At 49.4% G+C, this 13,185-nt stretch overlaps 1 protein-coding gene across 2 annotated transcripts in view; it reads right to left on the bottom strand.

Annotated features, from left to right (window-relative positions):
• CD58 (CD58 molecule) overlaps positions 1-13,185 on the bottom strand; it is a 33,808-nt gene that overhangs the window by 12,015 nt on the left and 8,608 nt on the right. For both annotated transcript variants that reach the window (XM_080648474.1, XM_080648475.1), the window contains exons 2-3: positions 6,277-6,573; positions 2,272-2,565 (exon numbers count right to left, since the gene is read on the bottom strand). In XM_080648474.1, coding sequence (XP_080504600.1) covers positions 2,272-2,565; positions 6,277-6,573 — 591 coding nt within the window. The remainder of the gene's footprint in view (positions 1-2,271; positions 2,566-6,276; positions 6,574-13,185) is intronic.

The following is a 13,185-nucleotide window of genomic DNA, read 5'->3' as shown; positions in this document are numbered from 1 at the left end:
TATGCAGATTAATCCAAAAAAGATGGTGGGTTAATTTGCATACACAGGCCCCGCCCCAGCTGCTCCAGGCCTCTGGGCAGCGTGGGAAGGCGGCAAGGCAGCTCAGGGCCAGAGGAAGGAAGGCCCATTCTGGCACATATCTTCGTGCATCGGGCCTCTAGTTCCACATAATTCTACAGAGGATCTTGTCCAGGAATTACGTCCTTCAAGGATGTTGCTTCCTAGAACACTGGAAGCTTTTCCAGATTTCTGCTTGCTGACTCACGCTGTACCCGGTCAGCCTCTTTCTCCTGGTTGGTTATGCGCCCAGCCCATGAGCTGAAGCACACTGGCGTGGCTTTCTGTCACTCCCACTGGGAATCAGCTATCTGCTCGCACATGGATGGTATTTCCACACAGTCTGCCTTGGGTAGTATGCAACACCCAACAAGTGGAATTCATGAATTTGCTCCAAGCATAACAACTGTCACTAACTTTGCTGTGGGTTTTTAAAATGTTTTTATTGATCTCAGAGAGGAAGGGAGAGGGAGAGAGAGAGATGTAAACATCAATGATGAGAGAGAATCACTGATTGGCTGCCTCCTGCACGCCCCCTACTGGGGATTGAGCCCCGGGAATGTGCTCTTGACTGGAATCAAACCTGGGACCCTCTAGTCTGCAGGCCAATGCTCTATCCACTGAGCTAAACCAGCTGGAGCTGCAGTGGGTTTTTAAATCTTCTTGGCAGTTGTGTGGCTGTGCAAACGGTGCCTCCCTGAGTGACACCTCCGTGGGTTTGGTCTTTTCTCTGTCTTTAGGGACCAAATCCATCAGCTGCAAACTGGAACCCATTTTGTACTTTTCCTGCAAATATTTGTTTTACTTTAGAAGTCACACTGCTTTGTCTGAAAATGAAACCATAACTTTAATGGCTTCATGTCATTATTTGAAGTTTCAAAAGGTACGATACACTGGAGATGTAATGAGAATGGCTCACTCATCAAATTCAAGGTTTTTATATTCATTATGTTTACTATTCATTATGTTAAAAAAAATTTCATTCACAGAATCGTCCTATCTCAGCCCAAAGAAACTCATATTCTCTATTTGCCCTGGAAATCCTGTTCATGATATATAATTATGATATTCTGAATTATAATTAATACTATAATTCATCTGTTCTTTTACGTTTTAATGAACCACTTTCAAATCACTGGTCCTTTTGTTTGTAAACTGAAGGTATAATGTAAAAATTAGATAATAAAAATGGCCAATTACAAATGCACTTAAGACTTAACATAAAAAAGACCATCAGTGAGACAGCTTGTCATGAGATTGGGTGGTGTCAGACCAACGATTTTCGACCTTTTTCATCTCATGTTGTGTGAAGCCCACAAACCACAACTGTTCCATTTTTTTATTTGACAATCTACAGGAAATGAGGTCAGTGCCCCTGACTAAACGGTCAGGTACTGCATGTTTTAAAAATCACTGGGGCACACGGGTTAAAAATCGCTAAACTAGACAAATGTATCAAATGCAGAGTCTTGTAGCACATGTGAGAACATAATGGCAATGAAGAATATTACAAAGCAGCCCAGTGGATGTGGCTCAGTGATGGAGTATTGGCCCAGGAACCAAGAGGTCACCAGTTCAATTCCTGGTCAGGGCATATGCCTGGGTTGTGGGATCAATCCCCAGTGAGGGTGTGCAGGAAGCAGCCGATCAATGATTCTCTCTCATTGAGGTTTCTCTTTCTCTGTTCTTCTCCCTTCCTCTCTCTCTAAAAGGCAAGAAAGAAAGAAAGAAAAAAAAGAAAAGAAAGAAAGAAAGAAAGAAAGAAAGAAAGAAAGAAAGAAAGAAAGAAAGAAAGAAAGAAAGAAACAGTATTATAAATAGTTAAGAGCAGGGGCTCTGGACCCAAGATGGCCTGATTTCAAATCCAGGCTTTTCTACTTACTAGCTGTTGACCTGAGGCAGGCAACTTACACTCCCTGCGTCTTGGTTTCTCCCCATAAAAAGGAATAATTACTGTAGCACCCAACCCATTGGGTCGTGTGCGAATTAACTGATACATGTATTAGAGTGGTGTTTGACAGAGGAAGTGCTAAAAATGTTAGCTTATAGCTCTAATGGGGTGTCCATGAACATTACAGCTCACTTTACATTTTGCATTTGTGAAATGGATGTTGGCCACTATCCCTGTAGTTTGAAACCCACAAACCGCCACTGGTCCGTGAACCCCGTTACTATATAGCATCTCTGCCGTAGGACGTGTAGCTGTGTACTCACCACCTGGGACGCAGTTTGACAAAACCATCGATGATGTCCTGTTGGATACTGGATTTTCAAAAAAACAGTGTACTTCCTGTGAGAGATCGTCATCCTTCGTAAAATGCAGCGTACGTGGCGGCGTGTAGGGAACGAGGGCCCCGAGCTGCGAGCTCCTCTCACACTGCTGGGAAGAGCAATGCCACGCGTAGCGTAACAGCTCCCGATGCCGGCTGTAACTCTGAGGCATCTCACAACGGACTGAAATGCTTTCATTCGTCAGCGTACAAGATAGTGTCGGAGACGGAAGAGGGTCTGGGGAAAAAAGGTAACGTTTAGTACAAGAATAGTAATATGCAGACTCATCGTCTGTGAACTTATGAAAAGCTCCCAACTTTCTTGTGGCAGGCCACTTCCTCGGGCACCGACAGGAGAGCATTCTCTCCTCCTCGGAGTCCGATCTGCCTGCTCGAATTCAGACCACATGGGGGCCCCTGACCCCTCATCCTCGACTCTGAAAGCCCCAGGATCGTAGACAGGATGGTGGCAAACTTAGTTAGCTGCAGATCCTCACCTGAACAGACATGAGGATTTCTAGTTTTTATTTTTCTCACTTATTATAAATATTCATTACCGCGTTAACTAAAAACAGTCACGTGCTTGAGTGTAGGGTGCTCCCCATAACTACATGGGGTGCTTTTTTTTTTTTTTTGTAGAGAACTGCACTTTTTAAAATATATTTTTATTGATTTCAGAAAGGAAGGGAGAGGGAGATATAGAAACATCAGTGATGAGACAGAATCATTGATCGGCTGACTCCTGCATGCCCCTTAGTGAGGATCGAGCCCGCAACCCGGAATGTGCCCTTGACCAGAATTGAATGAAGCCAGGACCCTTCTGTCCCCAGGCCGACGCTCTATCCACTGAGCCAAGCCGGCTAGGACAGTGGGGTGCTTTTTATTCTACAGAGAGGAAATAGTTTATACTACCTTTTGAAAATCTGAAATGTTTCAAAGTGACTCAAAGGGTTTTGTGAAAGGTACCGTGGGCTGGCCCCGCTGACAGGTAGAATAAGGTGTGGCACCTGTCAGAGACCTGCCAGTCCCGAGGCCTCCCTCCCAGATTTCCTCCGGGAAGCGCCTCCTCCTGGCTAAGGCAGCCTGGACCTGCACACCGCAGGCGAAGACACTCACAGGTCACACTGCACCATCTCACCTCTCACATCGTAATGCTCATTTGTGTCTCACTCGTCCCATATTTCATTCATATGCCTTCCTGCATCTCTACTCCCACCCCCAAACTAATTATAAGAGATATGAAAAAACATGTAAATATATATGAAATGTACACAAAAAAAATCCTGGTAGCATTTGGATAATAAAATCTCAATACATTATAAACATGCACAAAAACAGGAATTACAGAAAGTGCATCAAGGCTGGCCAGGTGAGAATCCCGGGAGGGCGTGGGGCACTGGGACGGGTCACTGGCCAGGAGCTGGGAGGTGTGAGCGTTAGCCCCGGCGGGCTGTGCGGCCTTGGACCACAGCTCCTGTAGGAGCTGCAAGACTTTAGAGAAACCATCCAGCCCAGGCTCCTGTCCCATAAAAGGAGAAACCCCTTGCTGAGTCCGTCTCATTTTCCTCTGTAAGAGAGAACAGAATACGGTCACGGTCCAGGCCAGGTGGGATAGGAAAATGCTGTGCGGGGAGACCCGTGGAAGAACTGGTATCACGTTCTGTGCTGTCAGAGCCCACTTGGCGACAGAGGAGCTCTTCCAGGCGGTCTCGTTACTCCACCACTGTCGCATCCCAGGCCTGGGAGGGCCGAGCCCACCTGCTCACCAACAGGCATGCAGACCTTTCTGTGGCATCGGGGTGAACTTCTGCACTCAGATCCTCCCATCGATAACCTTGCCTAGCCTCGCGCTGCCCGGGGACTTACCACAGCGACTTCTAACAGATTAGTTACGCCTTGTACCTTAGACAGATTAAACAGGCCAGGAATGTGCCTCCTTCACCCCCTACAATAACGGAATTAGTCGCTTTATAATTAATCAATTCAGCTCACCACCCTGTCAGAGATGAGGATTTCGTATACAGACGAGCTGGCATCTGTATATTTCTATTAACTTCAGTAAAAAGTTATACACCATCCCTGACCGGTTTGGCTCAGTGGATAGAGCGTCGGCCTGCAGATTGAAGGGTCCCAGGTTCGATTCTGGTCAAGGGCATGTACCTTGGTTGCAGGCACATCCCCAGTAGGGGGTGTGCAGGAGGAAGCTGATCGATGTTTCTCTCTCATTAATGTTTCTAAACCTATCCCTCTCCCTTCCTCTCTGTAAAAAATCAATAAAATATATTGAAAAAAAAAAGTTATACACCGGTCTGGATGTTTAAGGGAAGGACAGTCACTTCTGCTTACATGGACATTACCAATGCAACGAAGGTTGTGAAGGGGCTGAGAAAGAGCTAATAAATGCCATTAGCGGATATTGGTAGGGGGCTTTGCGGGAAAAGGGAAAGCAGATAGCACCTTCTACACAGAAGAGGCGCCAGGAAATCCCCTTCCACCCGTAAAACCCCCTTTCTGAAAGTTTTCCGTTGGGTCTGGTGTCTCCGGAAGAGTAATGCCAAGGCACTTAAATAGAACTAAACACAGCCTCCCCCAAAAGTATGACTTCCCATTTCTAAGAAACGAGTATGATGAATTATTCTGTCAACCGGTGTGAAGCCATGAGTCATCCTACGTCTTTTTATGACAAGTTCTAAATACGGTTGAGTCTTCCTTGGCTCCTCTCCGGATCCTCTCCTTTTCCAACATCTCCTACCGACACTCTGTCTACCTGAGCGACCACAGTGGCTTCTACCCGGCGCCTCTTGTCCCTAGCCACCGAAAATACCTACCACCCGAGTCATCCTCCAAAAACAGATTTCACCGAGCCACACCGCTGCTCCAGTGCTGGAGACAGAGGCTCCTCACAGCCACAGGCTCCCGCCCCGGTTCCCCAAGCGGGACCTCAAGTCCCCCGGTCGACACTGCGTTTATCACTGATGGAAACGTGCCTCCCTGTGCTCGGCTCCTCTGAGGCCTTCGCCAGGCTTCCTCAGGCTATCGGTCAGCACAGCCCAGGACCTGAGCCAAAAATAGGAGGGGTGGGACATCTGCCACTGAGAGATGAAGGGATCAGAGTGACTGGCAATGACAAGTTCTGGGTTACACCATGGCAAGCGAGGACAGCAAGGCCTGAGAAACTGGGACATTAAAAATAACCTTTGCCCTGGTTGGTTTGGCTCAGTGGATAGAGCGTGGGCCTGCGGACTGAAGAGTCCCAGGTTTGATTCCAGCCAAGGGCACACGCCTGGGTTGCTGGCTCAATCCCCAGTCGGGGGCGTGCAGGAGGCAGCCAATCAATGATTCTCTCTCATCATTGATGTTTCTACTCTCTCTTCCTCTCCCTTCCTCTCTAAAATCAATAAAATATATATTAAAAAAAAAAAAAAGATTATGCACCTAAAAAGATTATTTTGTTTTTTTAAAAAAAAATAACCTTTATTTCAATATCACAATCCCCGAGAACTATGACCCTGGCAGGAACATCAGAAACAGTGAAAATGAACCAGGCACTTAGAACGATCCAGAAAAATTGGGGAGTGATGTTCAGGGCAGCATTATGTACAGTAGCCAAGACACAGAAACAACCTACGTGTCCATCGTAGGATGAATAGATATAAAAGCTGTGGTATCTGTACACACAACAGAATATTAGTCAGCCATAAAAATACATTTTTATTGATTTCAGAGAGGAAGGGAGCGGGAGACAGAGGTAGAAACATCAATGATGAGAGAGAATCATCGATCGGCTGCCTCCTGCATACCCCACACTGGGGATCAAGCCCGCAACCTGGGCATGTGCCCTGACCATGGATCAAACCGTGACCGTCCTAGTGAACAATGCTCAACCACTGAGCCACGCCAGCCAGGCGAAATTTGCCATTTTAAACAAACCAAGTTATGAAATACTCACCGAGGACTGTAAGATTAAACTTCGGGCCATTTGTAAGATCCACGGATTCAATTTCATATTCATCTTCATCCGATGATGTTAAATTGAAGATGACGAGGTCACCTGACTTATTGTCTAAACGAACTCTGTCTTTTAAAAGTGGGTAATGTTTGACCCCCATGTTTACATTCCATTCTATGACCTTATTCCTTCCTTTTTTCCATATGATTTCTGTAAAGTTTACAGTGCTCGATGGCGACAAAGTGATGTTCTCACCTACACGTCCAAAACGCGGCACGCTCTGGCAGCTGATGAAACCTAGGAGAGAGGAAAGAAAATAGTGAGGAAAAAATACGACTGTTGGAAACAGAAAACCATCTTCCAAGATGCTCTATGGAGAAAAGAGTTGAATTTCGTGGTAAAAATTATTCATCAGCTATTTTGTGTGCTAAGCTGATAAACCGCTGACAGAAAGTAGAGAAAATAGATGCTTGACCAGGTAGAAACCACTCTTTTTTCTTTTTAATCCTCACCTGAGGATATTTTTCCATTGATTTTTAGAGAGAGTGGAAGGGAGGGGGAGAGACAGAGTGCGAGAAACATTGATGTGAGAGACACACACGGATTGGCTGCCTCCCACACACGCCCTGACCACGGCTGGGGATTGAGCCTGCACGTGCCCTTGACAGGAATTGAACCGGGGACCCTTCGGTCCGTGGGCTGACGCTCTATCTACCGAGCCAAACCGGCTAGGGCTAGAATCCACTCTTTACTTGGGGCCCATAAAAACCCAAGAAGTGGAGTTAACATTGGTGGAGTACCACCCACACGCCAGGCACGTGGGCAATGCTGGGAATATGGCAGCAAACAGGACGGGCGTCGCTCCAGGCCCTCGAGGAGTCTCACTGCGTGGAGAGGACACAGGAGAGGAGGACCGACACCTGGGCGGGGCCTTCCCCAGGAAGCCATGCTGCAGGGACACAGGAACAAAAGTCGCTGAAGGATGAGGGGAGCCGGCCAGCTGAGGGCTGGCTAAGGAGGGAGGAGAGTGGGCGGGCAGACGGAGGAAGCAGCGCTCCAAGGCCTGTCCCAAATGAAGGGGTGGGTCTGTTTGAGGAAATAAAAGCCGTTCCGAATGTCTGGAACAGAGAGCCAGGGGGTGGGGAGCAGGAAGGAGGCTGTGGAGGCGGGCGGGGCCCGCTCCGAGTGTGTGAGCAGGGGCTGCAGGGGGTCAGGGAAGGATGCTAAGGGCTTGGGACGGATCCTGATGGCAAAGGAGAGCTACAGAAAGGGTGTCACCAAAAGACGAGCAGGACGCAATGTAAGTCCCGCCAGCTGACCGTCTGCAGAGCGGGCAGGGGTCGAGGGGCGCAAGCGTGGAGGCAGAGAAAGCAGGGTAGAGGCAGTGCAAGGAGTGGCGGACAGACAGACAGACCCGGCCAGGGACGCCCCGCGAGTGGATGGACCTGAGAGGTTACCGCAGGAGTTGGTGACGGGATGTGGGGGACGAGGGGGAGGGAGGACGTACTGGTTGGTGGCTGTCGGGCAGTCCTCTTTCTTGGCTGACGGGGAGCTAATGAGAGCAAACTCAATGACAGGAAGCACGCCAGAGGGACGGTGAGGATTAAGGGACCATGTGTGCTGGAGCGGATTCAAACCTGTGTCACAAGCCAGTGGTTAACCTCTCTGATTGAAGGATTTAAATGAGGAACTCCCGCCCCCCTCCCCCCCCACACACCAATCCAGTCATTAAACATTTATTACCACCACTAAGACCGGGATATTCCTGATACCCCCAAATGCGTTTAAATGCATCTTGCTCCAGACTTAACTTCCTTGTTAAAGAGAGAAGAACAGCTGTTAAGGGAAAAGACATTAAAGATAAACTAAAATTTGAAGTTTTTGCCGAGCAGCAACCAGGGTAACTGCAGGAGTGCAGGAAACATCGAGACATTCAATAACCAATTGTAGGCAACTGTGCCCAGTAATTCCAAATGAGAAGCAAATACCCCCCATCTGTCTATTTGCAAGGATATTTAGAACCATCCTCCTTAATTCAGGGAGACTGCCCTCAAAAAGACACCAGCACCCTTCCGCTGCTTTGCTGATTATGCGCTATCTCCCGGATTCAACAGTACGTGGGAAGTCAGATGAAAGAGGCAGGATTCCAAGTGGAGTCTGCCCACACACTGTAGTGGGGCTTGAAATGCCTTTGAATGAATGAATGAATGAATGAGCGCGTAGGGTGGAGGTGGGAGAGAAGAGGCATGGCTGAACGGCCGCACCCTAGCTGCATGGAGATGGCTTCTGTCCTCCCCGGGGAAAGCGATGTTCCCTGAACTGTGTGAAATAGGAAAGAGAAACAAGCCAGGAGCGGTGAGGAGAGAAGCGAGGAGGGAGAGAAGGGAGACTTGTGTTCAGAAAGAATCGCAGTAATTCTGAGCTGGAACAAACTCTGAAGTTTATTCAAATTACCTCCATTTCACAGGTGACGGGACAGAGCACCAAGAAAAGTGAAACTGCGTATGACTGGGGCCTCCACTCTTCCAGGTGTGTGTTCACGTCCTCCCGAGTCCTTCCTGAGCCCTCCGCACGCCCAGGTGCAGTGGGGATGCTACGTCCATTTTACAGATGGGCAAATAGGCCCCGAGGCACACCAACTGCCCCGTGTCTCAGCGCGTTTAGGGCAGCTGAGGGGCCAGGACACAGGTTTTCTGATTCCTTGCTCAGCTCCCCTTTCATCACAGCCTGGTCCCGTCATTCATTCATTCATTCATTCATTCATTCCGAAAATACTCACTGGGCCTCCATTCTGTGTGTGAGAACCAGGCAAGCACAGTCCATGCCTCTTGGAGCTTACGTTCTGTTGGAGATGCCAGACTTCGAACAAACAATTAGACAAACATCCAAATGCAACTGCGGGAGGCCATCCGAGGAGCGGATTGAGAAGCTGTGGTGCATTTACACAGGGGAGTACTGCTGGGCCTTAGGAAAGAAGGGAATCTTACCCTGTGGGACAGCGCGGATGGTCCTGGAGAGGGTTATGCGAAGTGAAGTAAGTCAGAGAAGGACAAGTACCCATGATGTCACTCATATGGGGAATCTAATGAACAAAATGGACCAACAAACAAAACAGAAACAGACTCATGGACAGGAGCAGGCTGACAGCTGTCAGAGGGGAATGGGGTTGGGGGCTGGGCGATAAAGGTGAATGGATTAAGCAAAGAAAAAAACAACACAGCCGAAACCGGTTTGGCTCAGTGGATGGAGCGTCGGCCTGCGGACTGAAAGGTCCCGGGTTCGATTCCGGTCAAGGGTATGTGCCTTGGTTGCGGGCACATCCTCAGTGGGAGGTGTGCAGGAGGCAGCTGATCGGTGTTTCTCTCTCATCGATGTTTCTGGCTCTCTGTCCCTCTCCCTTCCTCTCTGTGAAATATCAATAAAATATATTTAAAAAAAAAAAAAAAAAGAAAAGAAAAAAACAACACAGACGCAGACAACGGTAGGGTGACTGATTACCAGAGGGAATGGGGGTGGGGAGAGTTAAAAGAGGGTAAAGGGGAGATAAATGACAATGGAAGAAGACTTGACTTGGGGTGGTGAACACGCACTACAATATACAGATGATGTGTTATAGAACTGTACACCTGAAACCTATACACTTTTATTAACCAATGTCACCCCAATAAACTTTTTTAAGGTAAATGAAAATGTGAGATGTAAAAAAGTGAGGGAGAGGAAAGGGCACAAGAGAGACTTAAGTGCAGGAAGGAAGAAAAACCAGAGCAAATCCATCCGTCCATCCGTCCGTCCATCCGTCCATCCGTCCATCCATCCATCCATCCAAGGTGCAATCAAAGAAGTCACAGGGAAATTCAATAAACAGTTAAGCGAATTAACTAAACTGATTAAAATACAACTTAAATGCAGTCCAAAAGGCAGCAAAATTGGAATCACCCCAAACCCCGAGTGCCATGGAACCTGGGTGAAGAGCCATGACGTGGCCAGGACAGGCACAGACCTTTAACTGGAGCCGACGTGTTAGTGGCCTGGGACCACTCAGATGCAGTCAAAACAGCCCCTTCCTTTCCCTGCCTGCCTCCGGCCAAAGCCAGTGGGAGGGTCTGCTGGCTCCCCACTCCCCATCCTATCCCACCATTCTATCCCACCATCCTATCCCTGCTATTCCTTTTAGATGTTCCCTTTGACTACTGCCTCCCCTTCAAGGCGGAGGGGGCGCACCCGCTAAGGGTGTAAACCTGGTAAACCTGTACCCTGTACCCACGCAGGGACGCCAGCCCCAATGCAAGTCCCAACCAGTCTGAGGCCCGGGAGAGGCAGCGCCAACCACTCTTCAGGGCTGCCTCTCCCGGGCCTCAGACAGGTTGGGACTTGCATTGGGGCTGGCGTCCCTGCGTGGGTACAGGGTACAGGGTACAGGTTTACACCCTTAGCGGGTGTGCCCCCTCCGCCTTGAAGGGGAGGCAGTAGACAAAGGGAACATCTAAAAGGAATAGCGGGGATAGGATGGTGGGATAGGATGGTGGGATAGGATGGGGAGTGGGGAGCCAGCAGACCCTCCCGTCTGGCTTTGGCCGGAGGCAGGCAGGGGAAAGAAAGGGGGCTGTTTTGACTGCAAGCTTAGAAATGCAGGAGGCCTTTTGAAAGACTGCTTTCTCTCTCTAAAGCACCCCTCCGGGTCAGGTGGCCTGCAGGCAGTAGCAGTTAAGGTAAAAGTTTATTTGAGGCGAAACAATAAAATCCCCTAATAGTTTCAGTACCCGAATATATGCAGCGTGGCATTTCCCGTGTGTGTGACTGCCACGGGGACTGGCTGAGGCCTCCGTAGACCTGGGATGGCAGGGTCCGGGGCAGCCCTGCTTGCTTTGACACAACCTTGCCTCTCTCACTTCTCTGAAATCACGTCTCACTTTCAGCCCACACCCCCTTGGAGGACCTGCTCACAGTCTGGGCAACGAAGTCTCTGCTCAGACATTTACATACAGGAGAGGGGCCATCCTCCCAGAATGACTGAGGAGGTGCTGGTACCAAGTCATGTTTCATTAAGTTCATGAATATTCTCAGCTCAGTCAGACGCGTGTTCCAGTTTTGGGGTGAAAACACGCTCAGCAGGTATGGAGATGATAAAGGACACCGTGTGTTACTCAAGGGAGTTTGCTGCAGCTCGATTCTTAGTTCCTAGTAAATCCAATCAAATGAGCCCCAGGCCAGCTCGGCCTCGATAACGTCTAACAATGGCAGCAGCACAAACACTCACTGCATTTGGGGCTTCCTGTGTGCCAAGCATCTTCTGAAAAGCTAGAGCTAGCCTGGCCGGTGTGCCTCGCTGGTTAGAGCATCGTCTTGCACACCAAAGGGTCATGGGTTAAATTCCCGGTCAAGCCCACGTACCTGGGTTGCAGGTTCCAATCCAGGCCGGTGAGGGCATGTCCAGGAGGCAACCAATCAAAGTGTCTCTCTCACATCATCCGATGTTTGTCTCTCTCTCTTCTCTCTCTCTTTCCCACTCTCTCTACAAATCAATGGGAAAAAATATCCTCCAGTGAGGATTAACCCAAAAAAAGCTAGATCCATCTAATTATCTACCCATCTATCTATCTTCCTTCATTTATTCCTCGACTCAACTCCCTGAGAGCGGTCTTATTATTCATGTTTTCACTCACCAGATACTGAGCCCCTCCTATGTCCCAGGCCCTGTCAGAAGCAGTAAACAAAACACAGCCCCCTGTCGCCCCGGAGTGCACGTGAGCGTGACCGGGAGGAACTGGACACATGGCAAAGTGAAGTCTCTGTATGTGGGTGAAGTAAAGTGCCGCTGAGCAAAATGAAGCAGAGCGGGGGGGGGGGGGGGGGCGGGTGGTCACTAGTGAGGGCTGCCACTGTATGTGATGGGGTCACAGCTGGCCTGCAGCAGGGCCCAGACAAAGGGAGGGAGGGAGCTTGGGAATATGGGGAAGAGCATTCCATGGACTGAGAACCACTGGGTCACAGATGAGGAACCTGGGGCTCTGAAGCTCACGAGTCCCTCAGCTGGCCCAGGACAGAGCGGGTCCAGACACAGGCAGCCCGCCTCTGAGGCCTGCACCGTGAGCCACCACGCGGGGCGCCCCCGTCTTTCCTGGCTGGTTCCCCGCGGACCCAGGCCCAGGCCGTCATTTCTGTTTCCGTGGTCACTAAAGGCAGAAATCCACGGTCTCGGCTGCAACAGCACGACGTGCCCGTCTCCATCTATTTCTGCCTGGAAACGCACTCACCTGGCACCTGTTACAATCACCCCGGCCCCCAGACCCCAGACAACTGCCCAAACCATCTGACACCTGCTCTCCGTGCCTCCGGGAGGAACTGGTCCAGAATCCAGGCGCCGGCTCTCTACATCCACCTCCTTTCGATCATTTCTGTCTTCTGTCCTAACAGACTCTCCTTTCTACATTCCTGCACCTACAGCACTCTCCCCTCCTCTCCTCTCCTCTCCGAGCCGCTGCCATCCAGTCCACGTCAGTAGCCACTAACCACACGTGGCTTGTGAGCACACCACATGTGGTCAGTCCACAATGAGATGGAGTGTGTGTGGGTAAAATACTAACCAGACGCTGAAGATCTGGTATGAAAAGGGGAATGTAGAAATCTCTTACTTAACCCGGCCAGTGTGGCTTAGTGGTTGAGTGTCAACCTACGAACCAGGAGGTCACGGTTCGATTCCCAGTCAGGGCACATGCCAGGGTTGCAGGCTCAATCCCCAGTGTGGGGCATGCAGGAGGCAGCCAATCAATGATTCTCTCTCATCATTGATGTTTCTTATCTCTCTCCCTCTTCCTTCCTCTCTGAAATCAATAAAAAAAATTTTTTTTTAAATCTCTTACTTATACCAACTACATGTTGAAACGAAAATATTGTACCTACAGCACTCAG

This window comes from Plecotus auritus (assembly GCF_963455305.1).
Source record: "Plecotus auritus genome assembly, chromosome: 12".
Lineage (NCBI taxonomy): Eukaryota > Metazoa > Chordata > Mammalia > Chiroptera > Vespertilionidae > Plecotus > Plecotus auritus.
This window is presented reverse-complemented; position numbering and strand designations above follow the sequence as displayed.